Here is an 18,638-nt window from a genome sequence, read left to right on the forward strand (position 1 = left end):
TCATCAGAATTATATCATATTCAAAACAGCCTCAAAAATGGAACTGTGTACATCTAACACATTTCCTAGCACTCTGCCCTGAATGTTGGTTTGATCAAAGAAAGTTCTAAAAGATAAAGTGTGTTTAATAGTTACTGTGCTCTCCCGGACTGTGTCTGCTGCAAATGTAGGGGCTGAGACAAGCAGGGACTCTATTCCAGGCAGCCCCTGGCCGTGGAAGAAGTGGTCAGTTGGTACTGTAAGCTTGAAGCGAGGTTAGCAATGGAACAATTGCAAGCTCAGCAGACAAAAGAAATATGAACTGGATTTATTCCCTGGTGACACTCATCCTAGTTATCCAGGGATCATGGGACAGGATCTGTGGTTAATAGCATGAGACCTGAGAGAAGAACCCTGAGGAAAGAGCTCACTGACCTTTCCTAGGAATGTTCTGACTAGAGACGTGGGCCCAGCGAGAGAGAGCATGGGAGAGAGACACACATACGTAGAGAGAAAGAGAGAGACAGAAAGAGACTGACCTCAGAGGAGGCCATCTGTGTAATTAGGATGGGTGTAATCAGAAATTCTAGAGACATGTCAAGACTCAAGAGTCATCATTATCTCTCTCTGGAAACACAGTAGAGGCTTTAGACCTGCAGATTTTCTGTCTGAGTCTCTCCTTCTTCATGGAGTTGCCATGTTCAGATGTAAATTGCACTGCCAGTTAGTGACAGCACGGAACTGGCAACACAGAATGATTGCACTCTAGGTATTGTGGCGGAGAGGACAGCATATACAAAGTGCCAGGGGTGAGAAAGTTCATCTTTCCTCCAGGGAATGGAAAGCAAGCCACTGCAGCTGGGTAAGAGGGGGAGTGTGGAGGGGATGGAGCTGATGAGATAGTCTGGGGGCCAGATAATGAAGGGCCACTTGCCAGGAAGTGGTAGAGCTGGGATTAGAGTGAAGTCAGTCTGGCCCTAGAGTCCATACTTTTAACCTCTGCGTGTCCCTGCTTATAGACGGGGTTCTTAAGGGAGAAAGAAATGTGGGTCATTGCATGAATGGGTCTCAGGGGTCACCCATCTCCTGGCCTGCAGTGTGATCCCTCTCCAGCCAACCCGGCATGAAAATTCACCTTCATGTAGTCCTTCCACTCTTTTGTCCCACACAGGGATGACATTTTCCCCATAAGAGGTGACTGCATGAAATACTGATTGCACAAAAGCAGGACAGGTTTCAGTTTTCGTTTTCCTCTACCTCTCTCTTTAGGCATTACCAGAAATACACTAATACAATGAACTCAGGAGATTCTCACTTGAGAAAATCTCTAGCAAACAATCACAGAAGTCAGAGACTGAGAGGTAATTTGAAGGGTCCCCAGAGGAATGCTGTCTGCTAGTCCACACGTCTCCTTTTGGAGAGCATGCATGAAATGAAAGGACCAACACCTGAAGCAAACACCTCCAGCCATCACTGCCGGATGACTTCAGTGGTTGTAATGATAGACACGGTTAGCATGGCCAGGAGCCCTGGCCTCTAGGAAATGCTGTGATGGCCGTGTTACAGGAAAGGGGTCCTGATCCAGACTCCCAAGAGAGGGTTCTTGGATCTCACACAAGTAAGAATTCAAGGCAATTCTTTCACAGAGTAAAGCGAAAGCAAGTTTACGAGGAAAGGAAAGGAACAAAGAATGGCTACTTCATAAACAACCCCTTAGGGCTGCCTATTTTTACGGTTACTTCTTGATGACATGCTAAACAAGGGGTGAATTATTCATACCTCCCCTATTTAGACCATGTAGGGTAACTTCCCGACATTGCCATGGCATTTGTAAACTGTCATGGTGCTGGTGGGAGTGTAGCAGTGAGGATGACCAGAGGTCACTCTCGTCGCCATCTTGGTTTTGGTGGGTTTTGGCCGGCTTCTTTACTGCAACTTGTTTTTATCAGCAAGGTCTTTATGACCTGTATCTTGTGTCAACCTCCTATCTCACCCTGTGACTTAGAATGCCTTAACCGTCTGGGAATGCAGCCCAGTAGGTCTCAGCCTCATTTTACCCAGCCTCATTCAAGATGGAGTTGCTGTGGTTCAAATGCCTCTGGCAGCTGGGCTGGAGGAATGCAGCAGAAAGGGCATGGGTGCTTACATCAGAAAAACTTGGGTTCATATTCCAGCCCTCATGCTTATCCCAGCTATGTTGCTTGATCTCTCTAAGCCCTAGTTTCCTCATCTTTAAAATAAAAACTCTTTATCTGTCCACAGAGAACTGTTGTGAAGATTAAAGCAGATCACAGAGACTTAAGGCTCTTGGCACGTATTCTGAATCTACAGGGGTTACAGTAAACACCTATAAATTTGTTCCCCTTCCTTCTTAACATAAATCCTCTTCCCGTACTCCTTTAAAAAAATCAAAATGCAGACTAGTTCTGTCTCCTTGATATATTTCCGTTAAAATTCCTATTTTGATTGTGAAAACTAGTCGCGTTTATTCAATTGAGCATGTGGGTTGATGGCAAGCAGTCTGAACTGGCTTAATTAAAATGCTTGTTTTTCACGTACTCATGAAAGCTTAAAAATCATTCTAATGTATGGTCTCATCATATGTGCCACTACATTTGCTTAATCACTCAATGATTTATTTTAAGAAGAGAAAATTATATCTGCATTGCCTTTTTTCTGTTTGAAAAGCCAATAGGTACTTACTCTAATTATGGATTCAGAGCAGATAGTGAGTACTTGGTGAAAATATTTGTTGTAAAGCATGACATTGATTTCTCGTTCATGAGTGTGAGGAACCTGTTTTGTATCTTGTATCATCCTAGTCAAAGGATACATGTCCATAACACTAGATCCTGGAACAGAAGTAAGAATCTCATAAATACATAATATTAGAAGTTTCTAATCACAAAGGGTTTCAGCCAAGCAGTTGGGTTTGGAAACAGCCAAACAGTGAGATTAGCAATATTAATCAATGCCTAGGAAATGTAATGAGGTGAGAATATTTTCATTTATTCTAGAACATTTTTGACAGATAAAGCACATACAATTCAGCCACAGAAAAGCATTCATTTTGGACTGGATTATTTTTCAATTGCAGGCCATTTGGACTTCATTGATATCCTTTTTAGTGAACCTCATTTTCCTATATTTCATAGTCCACTTCTCTCCTTCTTTATTGTGCCTGCAGCATGCCTCTCCATCTGTTGCACAGCAATAATGGTGATGACTAGCTTTCTGCTGAAGGTTGGCCTCCACTTAGTGGTGGAAATTTATTGTTAGAGAGCCCCTTTCAACCAATAAATTGATAAAGCACTCTGTAAACATGGTCTTATTAAATATAACGAATGAGAATGATCACAAGCCAGTGCTTACAACATCAATATAAAATAAGATTAATTTCTAAATCACCACTGTAAAGTAGAAGTAGATGAGGAGCAGGTATGCTTTACTTGCATTTTTCTAAGTATGATTTAAGTATCAAAATTAACTGTGGCTCTGTTTTAGTGTGATGTCTAGAAATATTAATAAGAATCTCAATTAGCCGGACATGGTGGTGGGTGCCTGTAATCCCAGCTACTTGAGAGGCTGAGGCAGGAGAATCACTTGAACCTGGGAGGGAGGTCGCAGTGAGCCGAGGTCACGCCATTGCACTCCAGCCTGGGCGACAGAGCGAGACTCCTTCTCAAAAAAATAAAAATTAAGATTAAAAAAAAAGAATCTCACAGCATTCTTGTGGCTCAAGCAAAACTGAAATTTCTTCCTGATTTTATCGATGTAAAGATGAAGTTAATAAGGCAGATTTTGCATTGAGTTTCTCAAGTTTCTCCAAAGAATTCTCAACTTTAGGAGAAGTTTCAACAGGAGTTACTAAACACTCTCTGAAGTGTTTAAATTTTAAGATAAAACCTGTTCATGTGTAAATACGGACTGAGATGGCTCATCTGGTTGTATTTCTCAGTTCAGATACCTTAATATGGAAATGTGAGCAGAATATGGTAACCAGATAGTCAAATCATACTTGGACCTTTTGGTAGATCCTTTTCATTACAGTGACAGTAACTGACTTCATTCAGAGTGGATGTCAACAAATCTTGATATGCTTATGGAAAACTGGCAATCTCTACTTTTCGGCTAGTTACACTACTGCTATAGAAATGATGCAGTGCCAAGAAAGAATGTGGAGTCCAGAGTTAGAAGCTCTGATATTGAATCTCAGTTCTATGTTTTAACCTTGTGTCCTGCCACTAGTCAGTTGGGCTGTTTGAGATTCAGTTTCTCCATTTATAAAATAGAAAAAATAATTACTACCTCATATGGTGGCTGTGCAGATCAAATGAAAAAATAGGTGATTGTAATGGTAGTTGTCTTAATAAAAGTAATAATGATAACAACAGTGACAGTGGCAACAACATATTCTACAAAGCATTTCTAGAACGTGGTGCTACTGTCATTGGGATTCAGAGGACTGATGGCTGCTTCATTTGAATCAAAGGATGAATTAAAATCCTAGACATAAGCTTCGTGTAATTCTGATGTCAAGTTCATGGTTGCAGTAAGTGTCTGCAATTTTGGTGATTAAACAATACACAGAGCTTTATATTTTTGCAAACAGAGGTGCTATCAGAATGATATAAAATTGGGAAGAAATCTTGATTTTTATGTCTTCTTTTCTTTTTCTTCTTTGCCTTACTATTTGAGTCCTTAGTGACTATGATGATAAATGGGATGGAAATGCTAAGCCTAGTAATCAAACATGCAAATTGGGGTACTAAGAGAGAAAATTTGCTTATAGTCATTAGTATGTTCCTTTTAGAGGAGGTAAAACAGAGAATAGGTGTTTACAACTAAAACTAAGTCGTGTTTTATAATGTGGAAAGTTCTTTATCAAGTATGAAGTGCTAGTTCACTCCTAATCCAGGAAATAAAAACACTGAATGTCAAAAATAATTACATTCTCCACCAGCAGAGATAGCACCAACCTCTTCCCTGCCTTAATTAATCCCACAGGAACTCAGAGCAGCTGGCCAGTGGGAAAATGCTTAGGAAATTCACTCATTTTGTCTTCTAGAAGGAGGACCTACTATTAATATAATGCATTTTTATCCTGAAGCCTAAAGGTATGCGTATAAAAAGTGCTCAACCTAGATGTCTAGCAGGGCCCCTTGTTTCTTTAGTAGGCATGTCTTTTTAAGAGGCCACAAGAAAAATCAGCAACAAATCTGTTGGCATCAGCACTAGGACTCTATCCTCACTCTCCATTGGTCTTCGTCGAGAGGCAAAGGCTGGTGAAGGTGTTAGCACTTTTCCTACTGAGTAATGACTCGTTATCAGAATGGCATGGGCCCAAATTTCCTCACTGCAGAAAAGGGGCATTGACTCGGTACGCTGGTGCAGCCACTGTAAGATAGGATCATATTCCTGCTCCAGAGTCAAAACAGAGCTGTGTGTGGGAGCTGGATTTGCCCTATACATAGCAACAAGTTACATACATCCCACTTCTTTGCTTAGTGTAGGCATTTCTTCCTAGGTCCAAGAACTTAAAGCAATAACCTGGTGGTTTCAGATTATTAAAACTATCCTTTCAGGGAGGAACGGTAACTATAGAATTACTCAAATAGAACTTTCTTCCTAGGTTCCAGAACTTAAAGCAATAACCAATCTGGTATTTTCAGAAAAGTGCAGTTACACATTTCATTCACCCAGCCACAGAAATATATAGGAAAGAGCAGAATTGAATTAAATATCTACTGTCATGAATCATGGTTTGATAAATTACCCTTCTAGTTTTGTTTTTCTTGTAGTTAGTGCTCAAGTGCTAGTTTAAAAAAAAGGTTAAAAATCAAGACATGAGTTTAATTTGACATTAATTGGGTACACTTACCCGTAATAAGCATGCCGTGATTGGCATCATATATCATAGAGTAAATCTGCATGTCTCCTGGTCCTCCCTGGCTGTCATGGAAGACTTGTAATAGTGAAAGAGTTTGTATATCCCACACCCTGAAAACCTGGAAGAATAACAAACACAGTTCACCACTATTCATACTCACCTTTCCCACCCAAGATATTTAGGTGAAGCATTTTCAGTTTGAAATACGCTCTTATAAACTTATACCAAAGTCTTATTTATATGATAAGGATACATTTGCTAAGCTCCAATTTAGTTCTGGGTTGGATTATTGTTCATTAATATCAGAGGAAAATAGCAGCAGTGATTACTTTGCTTAAAGGTATACCTTTAGGAATTCGATTTTTTCTATCATTATAGGGGAGGAACATAGTATTTATTAATCTTTAAAAATGTGGAGGAATAATAAAAGATCATGACTTACAGTTGAATTAAAGTCACATTTCTCTTTGTATTATGGATGAGAAAATAGGGAGAAGACATATTTTACGTGGAAGCTTTCAAATTGCTCTCTTATGATGATGGGAACATCTTACTAAGTGAAGTTACTAAAAACCTCCCTCTCCATTTGCCCAGAGAAGTAAGAATTATAAAAGCAGTTTTTAGGGATGGTATAGACACACTAGGAGTATGAGAATATAGGTTTTTAAAACTATCCTTTGAGGGAGGAGAGGTAACTATATAATTACTCAAATAGAACTTGAGTTGATATCAGAGAACAGAAAGAACCGTGAAGTACAAATTCAGCAAAACTAGGTTAAGTCTGTGATCTGAAAGAACTGGTCTTAGCCTCTTCACTATTCTGCTTTTTTAGTAGGTTAGTGTTATTGAATTCCAGAAATAAGTGTTGATTGATCAATAATTACATTTCTTCAGTTGTAGAAGCTGGGGGGAAATTACATTTTCTAGCTATACATCAGCTCTTAAATAATATTTTCATGTTATAGTACATTTATTAACCTATTAATTTGGAGTATTTGTTGAGTAAATGGGTGACCATTAACAGAACTACATATAAAACTTTAGTAAGTAGTTTAGTTAAGAGAGCTACTAACTTCTAATTTGCGGCACTTATAATTGAGTTCATTATAAGTTAATTAGGTTCAAATCTTCACTATTGCTAAGGCAGGTTAGTCCTCATATGTAAGAACACAAAGTTGTCTGGGTCCCGTGACTTGGAGAACATTGGTGAGGAGCTTTTGCTCAAATGTAAACCCTCTGTAGGCTAGTATTACTCAGAACTTGCACCACTGAAATTTATTTTCTTTGTTCTAGTGAAAATGCCAATTTTGGAAGAGTAGATAGAACATTGAGCCTTTTCAGCCTTTTGTATCATAAAGTAAACAAGTATAATGGATTATATGAATTTCAATCCGGAGCATAGAATGAGAGACAAGTAGAGGAAGAGACACAAAAGTGGATTCAAGGAATTCACCAAAAAATGTGTTTCTATGCAAACTGTTTTTTATTTTATTGCCTTGGCTAAGGTATGTTCATGGTGGGCAGTCTTTCTGCTGTATGTATATACACTCTGAATTGTAACTAACAAAAAGAACAAGAGACTAGGCAAAGGAGGATTAGGGTTTCAATTCTAGTTCATCACTTAAACTCCTTGAGTCTCAGTTTTCTTGTTTCTTGAATGGCCATGATGACATCAGCACCATTCACCTTATTTAATTGATGTGATTATGTTTTGAAATCTGTGATGTTCTCTATAGAGTTATTATGTTTGCTTTTGTCTTCTTTCTCTTCTTCAGTGTGCAGTTCTTCGGGTCTTTCCTGTGTGTTTTAGAGAAGTGGCAGTTGCTGGGCTGTAGGAGGCACAAAAACCTTCTGCGTCATACTGCTCCTACCCTCTAGGTTTTTTTGCTGCCCCTCTCCCTGTATGCCTTCTTTGCTACTGTCATACCGAAGTGTTTTGCATTTCCAAAAAGCTTCTTATTCTGGTCTCTGTGCATTCACACAAACTCTTCCTTTCATCTGCAATTTCCTCTCAAAGGCCTTCTCTATCTAGCTAACTCCTACTCTTTTTTTTTTTTTTTTTTTTTTTTTTTAACTCTTCCATAAAGAGAACTGAAGAGTTCAGGTCAGAATAGTGCTAAAAGTTTTTGCTTTGATGAACTATTTCTTCTCCAAACACACAGAAAATATATCTTCAAAAAAGCAAAAAGAAACAGCAGGGCTCCAAAGCAAGATATATATCTCTCTAGATCCAAACAAGAGAGAAGCATAAAGCAATGAATGGGCTGAAGCCTGAGACCTGGGTGCTTGGTCTGGAGCAGGCAGTGGCAGCAGAGCAGCTTCTGCAGACAGACAGGACCAGAAGACCTCCATGCCTGGGCTCCACAGCAGAGGTAGCAGCATGTCTTCCAATTCAGAAAAGCAACAGGCTGTGCTCTGTCCTTGTCTGGATGTGTAGCTTTTTCAAAGATATGAGACCAGTGAGGGCAGGGCACATCACTTTTTGACCAGGAACTAGAGCAAGGCAACCTCTGTCTCAGGGACAAGAACTATTTCTGAACTGGGACCTGAAGGACCAGGTAGAGGAAAGTGTAGATTGGAAGGAGTGAGCATATAGACACACACACACACACACACACACACATATACACAGAGAGAGAGAGAGAAAGAGAAAGACAGGCTGGGAGCAGTGGCTCACATCTGTAATCCCAGTCCTTTGGTAGGCCGAGGTGGGTGGATCACTTGAGGTCAGGAGTTCAAGATCAGCCTGGCCAACATGGTAAAACTCTGTTTCTACTAAAAATATAAAAATTAGTCAAGCATGGTGATGCACGCCTGTAATCCCAGCTACTCAGGAGGCTGAGACAGGAGAATCGCTTGAACCCAGGAGGTGGAAGTTACAGTGAGCCAAGATCATGCTACAGCACTCTAGCCTGGATGACAGAGCGAGATTCCACATCAAAAAAAAGAAAAAAAAAAAAAAGAAAAAGAGAGAGAGAGGGAGACAGAGAACTAAATATTAAAAGGAGACTATACTTTTTAGAAAAATATAGGAGAGGAGGGTATCTTCAAGAACTTAAGAGTTGGAAGAGATTTCTTAAATAAGCACAAAAAGCATAAGCCATAAAAACTTTAAAAATTAAAATTAAAAACTTCCGTTCAACCAAAGCAACAAGCACAAAGACACAAAGTGTAGAAACTACTCAAATGTTCATTGGCCAAGTTAGACAAATAATATGTGCTGCGTTCATACAACAGGATTCCATCAGCATTTAAAACAAATGAACTAGAGCTATATGTAACAACATAAATAAATATCAAAACAGAGTGTTGAGGGAAAAACTGCAATGGGGTATATTCATTATAATATTTATATTATAAATATTATATAAAACATGCAAAATAAAACTATATCAGGGACACTTGCACTAATGCTGTAAAAACATGGTGCTGGTTAAAAATTAACAAAAACTCAAAAAAATTAATCTTTAAACAACTTTCGTTGCACACCCTTCCAATTAGATGTTCTTTCTCTAGATGCCCATAATATAGCCATGTGCTGCTTAAGGACAGGGGTATGTTCTGAGAAATGTGTCCTTAGGCGATTTTGTCATTGTGTGAACATCATAGAGTATACTTACACAAACCTAGCTGGTATAGCTTACCATACACCTAGGTTATATGGTATAGTTATATGATCACCATATATGCGGTCCATCGTTGACAGAAACATGGTTATGCAGCATATGACACTATCTGTCTATATTAATAGCAATTAGCAATTATAATATGATGACTCATTCGGTGGCCTTCTCTACTAGACTATAACTCTCGAGGGAAGAACCACAGCCTATTTGACTCTTTTTTTTTTTCCCAATGTCTTGTGTATTCTGTTTAGCTTGATTGGTTAGTCAGTTTTTGGTCTTATTCTCTGTCTTGGTCAAATAGGAATTTACATGGCTTCGCATTGTACAGACAATACATTTTAAATTTAATAAATCAATTAATAAATAGGACAGCCTCAGAAAACATAATCTATTTACTTTATTCTTAGGTGTTCACAATATATTGGTTGCTTTGGGGAAAGACAGTGGTGATATTTGTGAAGTCCAAATATCTGAGAGAGGTTAATTCAGAAAGTTTATTTTGCCAAGGTTGAGGACACACGCCCGTGACTTAGCCTTACTCAGGAGGTCCTCACGATATGTACCCAAGGTGGTCGGGGCACAGCTTGGTTTTATACATTTTAGGGGGACATGAGATATCAATTAATATATGTAAGATGTACATTGGTTAAGTCCGGAAAGGCAGGACAGCTCAAGTAGGGAGGGGGCTTCCAGGATACAGGTAGGTAAGAGACACAGGTTGCATTCTTTTAAGTTTCTGATGAGCCTTTCCCAGGAGGGCAATCAGATATGCATTTATCTCAGTGAGCAGAGGGATGACTTTGCATAGAATGGGAGGCAGGTTTGCCCTAAGCAGTTCCCAGATTGACTTTTCCCTTTAGCTTAGTGATTTTCGGCGCCTCAAGGCTTACTTTCCTTTTACGCGTTAATTAGGCTCTAGTCTTCTTTCACTTATTCTCCTAGAGGTTGTCAGTGTTCTTATGACAGGTATTAGTGATGCAAAGCTTGGGAGGACAGAAGTGGAGCCAGGTCAGCACTGAGGGGGTTTAGGAAGAAAACAAAGGGCAAAACATGGCAGAAGCAGACTAAGTTGGTATAAAAGGAGACTAAGTTGGTATAAAAGGAGACTAAGTGGCTTTACGACAGAGAGATATGTTGTTAAGACTTGTAGAGAAAATCAAGGAGGACAGGTGGCTTCTACTAAAGAGGCCAGGACAGAATGGAACATTTATAAGTTACAAATTAAATATTATATACATATAATATATGTATATAAGTAATAAATGTTATATTCATATAATATGTGCATATAATATATGTATATATGCATTATGTATAATATATTAATTATATGCATATAAACTGAAATTATTTTAAAAATTTATCTTCTAGTAGCAGTAAAAATAATAATGATTATTCTCTTCTCTTCTCTTTTCTTCTCTTTTCTTTTCTTTTTTTTGAGACAGAGTTTTGCTCTTGTTGCCCAGGCTGGAGTGCAATGGCATGACCTTGGCTCACTGCAACCTCCGCCTCCCGGGTTCAAGCAATTCTCCAGCCTGAGCTTTCCGAGTAGCTGGGATTACAGGCATGTGCCACCACACCCAGCTAATTTTTGTAGTTTTAGTAGAGACGAGGTTTCACCACGTTGGCCAGGCTGGTCTTAAACTCCTGACCTCAGGTGATCCATCCATCTTGGCCTCCCAAAGTGCTGGGATTACAGGTGTGAGCCATCATGCCCGGCCAATAATGATTTTCAGATAAATTGGGAATGGAGTGAGATGGAGGGATTTTTTTAACAATGGGAAAAACATTCAACTATAAGGTTGATTAAGTGTTTTGAGGGTAATTTGTAATTGAAGTCATGTATCACAAAATATCAAAGAAAAGGACAAGAGAAAGACTTCTGGAGTCTTTTGTAAGAATTAAGAAATAATGATGAAGTAGAAGTTTAAAAATATATACATGTGTGTACCTGAAGTGAGGGTTGTTTCGATTCAACTGTATTTCCCGACATTTCTTCCTGCAAACTTTATGCCAATTATTATTGTCCAAATTATTATAAAGTGTCTGGGTTTTGTTTTGTTTTTTGTTTTTGTTTTTGTTTTTGACAGAGTTTCACTCTTGTTGCCCAGGCTGGAGTGCAATGGCACCGTCTCAGCTCACTGCAACCTCTGCCTCTCAGGTTCAAGTGATTCTCCTGCCTCAGCCTCCCAAGTAGCTGGGATTACAGGAGCCCGTCACCATGCTCAGCTAATTTTTGTATTTTTAGTAGAGACGGGGTTTCACCATGTTGGCCAGGCTGGTCTCAAACTCCTGACTTCAAGTTATCCACCCGCCTCAGCCTCCCAAAGTGTTGGGATTACAGGTGTGAGCCACCGCGCCCAGCCAGGTATCTGTTTTTTGATGGGTGTTTATTATAGAGTGACTAGAGCAGAATGTCTGATTTATAAGAAGATACAACACTAACAAGCCATACAGAATTCATTATATATCAAATAATTATGAAATTCTAGCCTAGGTGTTACAGATACAAAGATTAATAGAAGCCCTATTGTTCTTGAGTATATCTAAGTCTTGCCAGGAGAGTAGATAGATGACAAATGGTGATACTGCATTGTAAGAAACACTTGAATAGAAGTTTGAACATTATTCCATAATGAAAATTGTACCAGTAGAAATCTTTAGAATTAGAATCACAGTATCATTTAGATAGAGCAAGGGGTCTGGGGAATTCGCCATTTTCTGATTGTAAAGGAAAGTCAGAATTTGGCCTGCCTTTCTAATTTTACCCGATGGCTATAAGAGGCTAATGAGATTTTTAGTCCCCATATAAATCAAATCAGGGTCACTCAATTGATTACATGATTTTACATTAAGGAGCCTGAAGATATATGAGATTATGAAAGTCTTTTGAGAGTTAACATAGTACTACATACAAATGGTACATTTGAAAATCAGGGTATGTATGACAGTACAGTATAAATGGCAGGCACTCAACACTGTTTAGGAAATTCAATGCTAAATGTATTTATTAAGTTCTTACAGATTACTTAATAAGAAAAAATATTTTTAGCACTGTATGTAGAACTAAACCTGTTAATTTTATTATCTTGTTTTCACATTTTTCCTGTGTGATAACTGGCAAATAGAAAATGAAGACATCCAGCATGTCTTTAAAAATTAACTTTTTAATTACCAAACTAATGTATCTAGTACACAGATTCAAACAGTACAAAAACCAAAGTCCTCCTCCCCACCTACCACTTAACTCTAGACTCCTCAGTCCCACTCCTTAGGTAATAATTGTTGGAAGATACCACCTCAGTAGGCAGACTATCTCAGTTGAATCCTGATTCACCTCCAATAACTGTGTGCACTTGGGCAAATCTCTTGACTTCTCTGAGCCTTAGTTATCATACTTGTAGGGAGAATACTGCTAGTAGCTATCTCAACCTATCTCATAGGGTTGTTATGAACATTAAATGAGTTCATACATATAAAGAGCTTACATCTATGTTAGGACATATTTATGTACTTAGATTTATCTCATTCTTTTTTTTTTTTTTTTTTTTTTTTAAGAGACGAGGTCTCTCTATGTTGCCCAGGTTGGTCTTGAACTCCTGAGCTCAAGTGATCCTCCCGCTTCAGCCTCCTGCATAGCTGGGACTGCAGGCATGCACCACTGTACCTGGCTTTGTCTCATTTTTTAATGGCTGAATAGTATTCTGTTTGTGAATGCTCTGTAATTTATTGTAATTAGTTCCCTGTTCATATGTATTATATTTCTTTATTTTCTTTTATTAAAGCAGTAGTGAACCTCTTTGCACATATATTTTTGTAAAGTACACTGGCTTTATTAAGCAATATAGATATAACTGAATGATAAATTCCTACAAATAGAATGTTTGTGTCAAAGGGTGTGATTATTTTGAGTTTTGAGAGATATACCAGATCAACCTTGCCTTTTGAGAAGATTACAGGCAGTTTGATAACTTCCTGATTTCAAGTTGCACAATCAAGTTCAATTTTCCCAGTCCAATTTACCAGGAAAATAGAACTTGATGTCTGTGTCCTTCCTAGGTTTGGTCATCCTAGGTTTGGTCATCAAAGATTTGGGGCAGCTATGCTTTATTTACTCAACTAGATTTTTAGCTTCTTTTTGACAAAGATTACATCAAAATATAAATAGGCACAGAGCCTAATGCACTCTCAGGCATTTAGCAGGGGGTCATATATTGGTTGACATATTAATGCAGTAGAAAGTTGGGATTCCTAGTTATACAGCCCTGAGACACAGTTTACCAGCCAAGAAACAATGCAAGGGAACCACATTTTGTGAGAGATAAAAGGTTAATGTCAATAGAATACCCAGATAGTTACCTTAGGGAGGCTGTAGTGAATATGTGTATGTGTGTGTGCAAGGGTTCTGAAAGCTGGTAGAGGTGTCTAGAGAAAGTCTAGAGGATAAAATAAAGACACTCAGAAACACAATAAAAATTACAAAGGAAAGAGTCCCAAAGGGCAACAATCACAAACAGCCTGCCTCATCTTAAGCAAATGTGCAATCATAGCTAAGAGCTCCTGGTTAGAGAAGTGTGATAGCCACACTCAGAAGGAAGCCTCATGTAGGGACTGCTTCCTGGTCTTGGTAGGCATGTTTGCTCCCAGGACTCAGAGCCATCCACAGGGTCTTCCTTTGAAGGTTGTCAAGGAGCTGTCCTGGGTGATGAACTAAAGAAAAAGCAACAAGACCTGCACATAAGCAAAAAGTATTGCAAGTTGAGAACTGAATTCCAAAGCATGTGCCCTCACCCCTTTTTCTTAGTTTTTATTTTTTCTTCCTAGATGGCCACTCACATTTTATGTTTTCTAATACACTGTATATTTGTCTTCCCCAGAAAATTTTCCTACAGTCACTCAGGAAAGTTTTGAAACAAGTCTTACTCTTAAGAACGTTGCAAACAGTTTACTCAAAAGGAAATGTCTCAAGCCGCAGAACAAGGACAGAAGGTAGTAAAATATGAAGGCAGTGAAACCAGGTTCTCAATCATGGATGTTTCCAATTATCAAAGAAACAAGTAAAATAAATCTTTGAACTTAAGTCATTTACGATAATCCCATACAAACAAAGCACAAGGAACTAAAGCAAGGAAAGATTTCAAATATTTAAAACTTGAAGGTAACATTTTAAAAGGTTAGTTTTTCTATCTCCAGGTTTATTTCAAATTGACACATTTCTCACTCACCAAAAGGAAAAAAACTCAATTTTTATCTTACTGAAGGCTTTGTGCATGACATGATATTTCACTGAGATGTAAAGGATACATACGATGGCTGGGAACGGGAGGAGAATTGTTTCAGACAAAGATGGGAATGCGCAAAGCCTTTGGAGAAGAATTTGGTAAGGCTTGGAATTTCTGAAGCCAAACAAAGCTGAAAAGATATTCTTGTTCCAGACCCTAGAGAACCTTAAGAACTAGAAAAAATAATTTGAACTTTATTTGTAAGGCATGAGGGGCCTTTGAATATATGTGAGAAGGCAATGACAAGGTTATAAATGGGTTGGAGGAGGATCAACGTGGCAGTACAATATCTGGATGGTTTAGGGAGAGAAGAAACTGAAGATAAGAGGTCTACAAGTGCTTTCTAATGGGCCACCTGCAACTGGGAGCCCCTTGGTGGATGGATCTGAACTAAGGCCATGACTCTGGGGAGAAGAATGAGGTAATTTATAGGAGACACATTTCAGAGACTTCAAACTGACCAGTGGCAAGGCTTACAGAGATAGAAGGATCAAAGGTGACTTTGAAGTTGGATCACGGCTCACTGGGAAACAAATGATACCATTAACAGTTAGAGGAAAATCAGAAGTAAGGAAGAGAAGACTTGAAGTAGAAAATAAATTCAGTTTTAGGTATGCAGAATTTTTTTTTAAAGATAACTGCCTTTGAAGATATGCACACTCACAATCTAGTCAAACTGCCTTTTCTCAGGTTTCTACATACCACTTCCAAAGTGAAAATGTACAAAAAATAGCAACTTTTACATACATTTGTAATCTGTTATAAATCATCAAAGTATGTAAATTTCTCCCCTTCATAGAAAAAAAAAAAAAAAGAAGAGAATCAGCCCTTTGGTCAATAGAACTGTGCTTGAGAAGGTTTCCAACCATTGCTCCCATTGGTGCTGATGAAATGAAAGTAAGTGAAGATTATATTTGTCTCTGCATTTTTCAACATTCGTCAATTCTTCTTCAGGTGTAATAGATGTGGCACATCTGTTCAATACTTGGGCTCTGTGACTAGACATACAATTTTAGCAGTTGGGGAAGAAAGTAATATCCTGGTGGAAAGACTGCAAAATTAGGAGAAAGAGTAAAAATCTTGCTATTTTAAGAGCTTATGAAAAGGCATGTAGTGGGCACACAACTACGCATGGTGATTTATGTGCTTTCTGCTTAATGTGATGAAAGCTAATTTATATGAAAGAGTTTGAAGGGATGTTGTCTGTTCCTTTTTCTGTAAATAATAATAATATAGCTTCAATAAGAAAACCAAAAACATGTATGTGCCTAGTTTGCTTTTTTTTTCTTCTTCTTCTTTTTTGAGACTGAGTCTCGCTCTATTGCCCAGGCTAGAGTGCAGTGGTGCAATCTCGGCTCTCTGCAACCTCCACCTCCCAGGTTCAAGCGATTCTCCTGCCTCATCCTTCCAAGTAGCTGGGGTTACAGGTGCCTGCCACCATGCCAGGCTAATTTTTGTAGTTTTAGTAGCAATGGGGTTCCACCATGTTGGCCAGGCTGATCTCGAACTCCTAACCTCAAATAATCCACCCACCTCAGCCTCCCAAAGTGCTGGGATTACAGGCATGAACTACGGCACCCAGCCTAGTTTGCTCTTCTTTCTGCCTAAATTGCCCTTTTCCTTTTCCTAGATCTTCACAGGGCTGGTTCCCCTGATCATTCAGGCTTCAGCTTTTATGTCACCTCCTCAGAGGTGAGATTCAATCACACTGCACCACTATGTTTTCTATTTCTTTTCTTCTTCTTTTTCTTTGTTTTTGTAGAGATGGGGTCTTGCTATTTTGCCTAGGCTGGTTTTGAACTCCTGGCCTCAAGCAATCCTCCGTCTCAGCCTCCCAAAGTGCTGGGATTACAGGCTTGAGCCATTACACCCAGCCCTGTGTTTCCTATTTCTTACCATACTTATCATACTGTTTTCTTATGTACTTGTTACTTTGCTTGTTTGTCTGTCTCTTCCCCTAGCATGTCAACTTTCTCATTGCAGGGCCCTGGTCCTCCTTGTTCAATGCTTTGTCCCTAGAACTCAGAACTCAGAACTCAGAACAGTATCTAACATAATAGACACTCAAGAAATAAATAAATATTTGTTAAATAACCAAATGAATGACCTCCTTTCATCTTTATAATGGCCCTCTGGGCTAAACATTCCTACATTTACAGATGAGGAAACCAAGTGGAAAGATATTAAGTAATTTTCCCAAGTGGTGCTACTGAGATGCATGAATGAGTATCATGTTAATATACTCATTACATTTAAAAGAAACAGGAAAGATTCTCTCTTCTGTCTCTTCATCTCTGAGCATGAGTGATCTCAACTTTTGCTAGAAAGATATCTTATTTCTCTTTAAATTATCTGTAGGAGACTCCAGGTCTCAATCATAACATGTTTTTAGTTTTAGTGTCTCAAAACCTTCACTGTCTTTCCTATACTACTTAAAAAAATTAAAGTTTCCTAAGCCAGGCATGGTGGCTCACACCTGTAATCCCAGCACTTTGGGAGGCTGAGGCAGGTGGATAACCTGAGGTCAGGAGTTCGAGACCAGCCTGGCCAACATGACGAAACCCCATCTCTACTAAAAATACAAAAATCAGCTGGGCATGGTGGCAGGAGCCTGTAATCCCAGCTACTTGGGAAGCTGAGGCAGGAGAATAGCTTGAACCTGGGAGGCAGAGGTTGCAGTGAGCTGAGATGGTGCCATTGCACTCCAGCCTGGGCAACAAGAATGAAACTTCGTCTCAAAAAAAAAAAAAAAAATGTTTCCTCATTACAAAGTAATGTGTATTTACTATTTAAAAAAAAAAAAAAAGAGAAAACAAAAGAAAAAAAATCCATCCATGTATATCCACAATCTTGTTAGCCTCACTAAAACATCTTGCTATTAATCATTTCCAATACCATATGATAGACACGTTATGTTTTAAAATTGATTTAAAATTGATTGCTTACATATTGTTGTATTTTATATATTATTTAGATATTTTCATATGACTATTCATTTACATAATGTTGAATGTCTGTGATATTTCTGTTGTATATGAGGATACAGCATAATTTACTGAATCAAAGCCTCTTTTTCCTCTTGAATTTTACTTTATTGGTACATCACCCTAATTATCTCTTTTCTTCAACTGCAATATTGAGGTGTAATCTACTTACCTTAAAACTCACCCGTTTTTAGTGTAAGGTTCTGTGAGTTTTAGTCTATTTAAATAGTTGTGCAACCATTATCATAATCTCTTTTTAAAGATGGTGTCTCCCTGTGTTGCCCAGGCTGGTCTTGAACTCCTGGGCTCAAGCGGTCCGCCCACCTCGACCTCCCAAAGTGCCAGGATTACAAGCATGAGCCACTGCATGCGGTCCCTTGCTCTTTTTGTAAAACTAATTTTATTAATGTATTTTTTAACCCTATATAGCCAAATTATTATCACCTCAATATATAATCAATATAAAAATGATTGGCCCAGTGCCATGGCTCAGGCCTATACTAGTGCTTTGAGGCAGGAGGCTCACTTGAGCCCAGAAGTTCGGGCAACATAGCAAGACCCCATCTCTACCAAAAATTGAAAAATTAGCAAATTAGACAGACCTACAAAAAAATAAAAGAGAGCTCTCTACAAAAAATAAAAATAATTAGCTTTGTATGGTGGCCCCCACCTGTAGTCCCAGCTACTGGGGAGGCTGAGGTGGGAGGATCCCTGGAGCCCAGTAGGTCAAGACAGCAGAGAGCCCCGAGACTGCAATGAGCCCCATTGCACCATGCCACTGTACTGTAGCCTGGACGACAGAGCAAGATCCTGTCTCAAAAAATTGAGAGTTTTTTTTTTTGGATTGGGGGGATACTGAATCTTTGGAGTCTTGTGT

At 38.7% G+C, this 18,638-nt stretch overlaps 1 protein-coding gene across 8 annotated transcripts in view; it reads right to left on the reverse strand.

The window, feature by feature from the left end:
• The window catches only part of WDR64 (WD repeat domain 64), a 150,941-nt gene that overhangs the window by 58,319 nt on the left and 73,984 nt on the right, over positions 1-18,638 (reverse strand). For 7 of the 8 annotated variants that reach the window (XR_008501183.1, XM_054478906.1, XM_054478925.2 and 4 more), the window contains 2 exons: positions 5,861-5,987; positions 2,683-2,831 (listed from right to left, as the gene is read on the reverse strand). Coding sequence is in view for 7 of the 8 variants with exons in the window: in XM_054478906.1 (XP_054334881.1) it covers positions 2,683-2,831; positions 5,861-5,987 (276 nt within the window). In the remaining variant the exon portion in view is untranslated. The remainder of the gene's footprint in view (positions 1-2,682; positions 2,832-5,860; positions 5,988-18,638) is intronic. The other variant, XM_054478953.2, reaches the window with a different exon arrangement.

The sequence above is a fragment of the Pongo pygmaeus genome, chromosome 1 (genome assembly GCF_028885625.2).
Source record: "Pongo pygmaeus isolate AG05252 chromosome 1, NHGRI_mPonPyg2-v2.0_pri, whole genome shotgun sequence".
In the NCBI taxonomy this organism is placed as follows: Eukaryota; Metazoa; Chordata; class Mammalia; order Primates; family Hominidae; genus Pongo; species Pongo pygmaeus.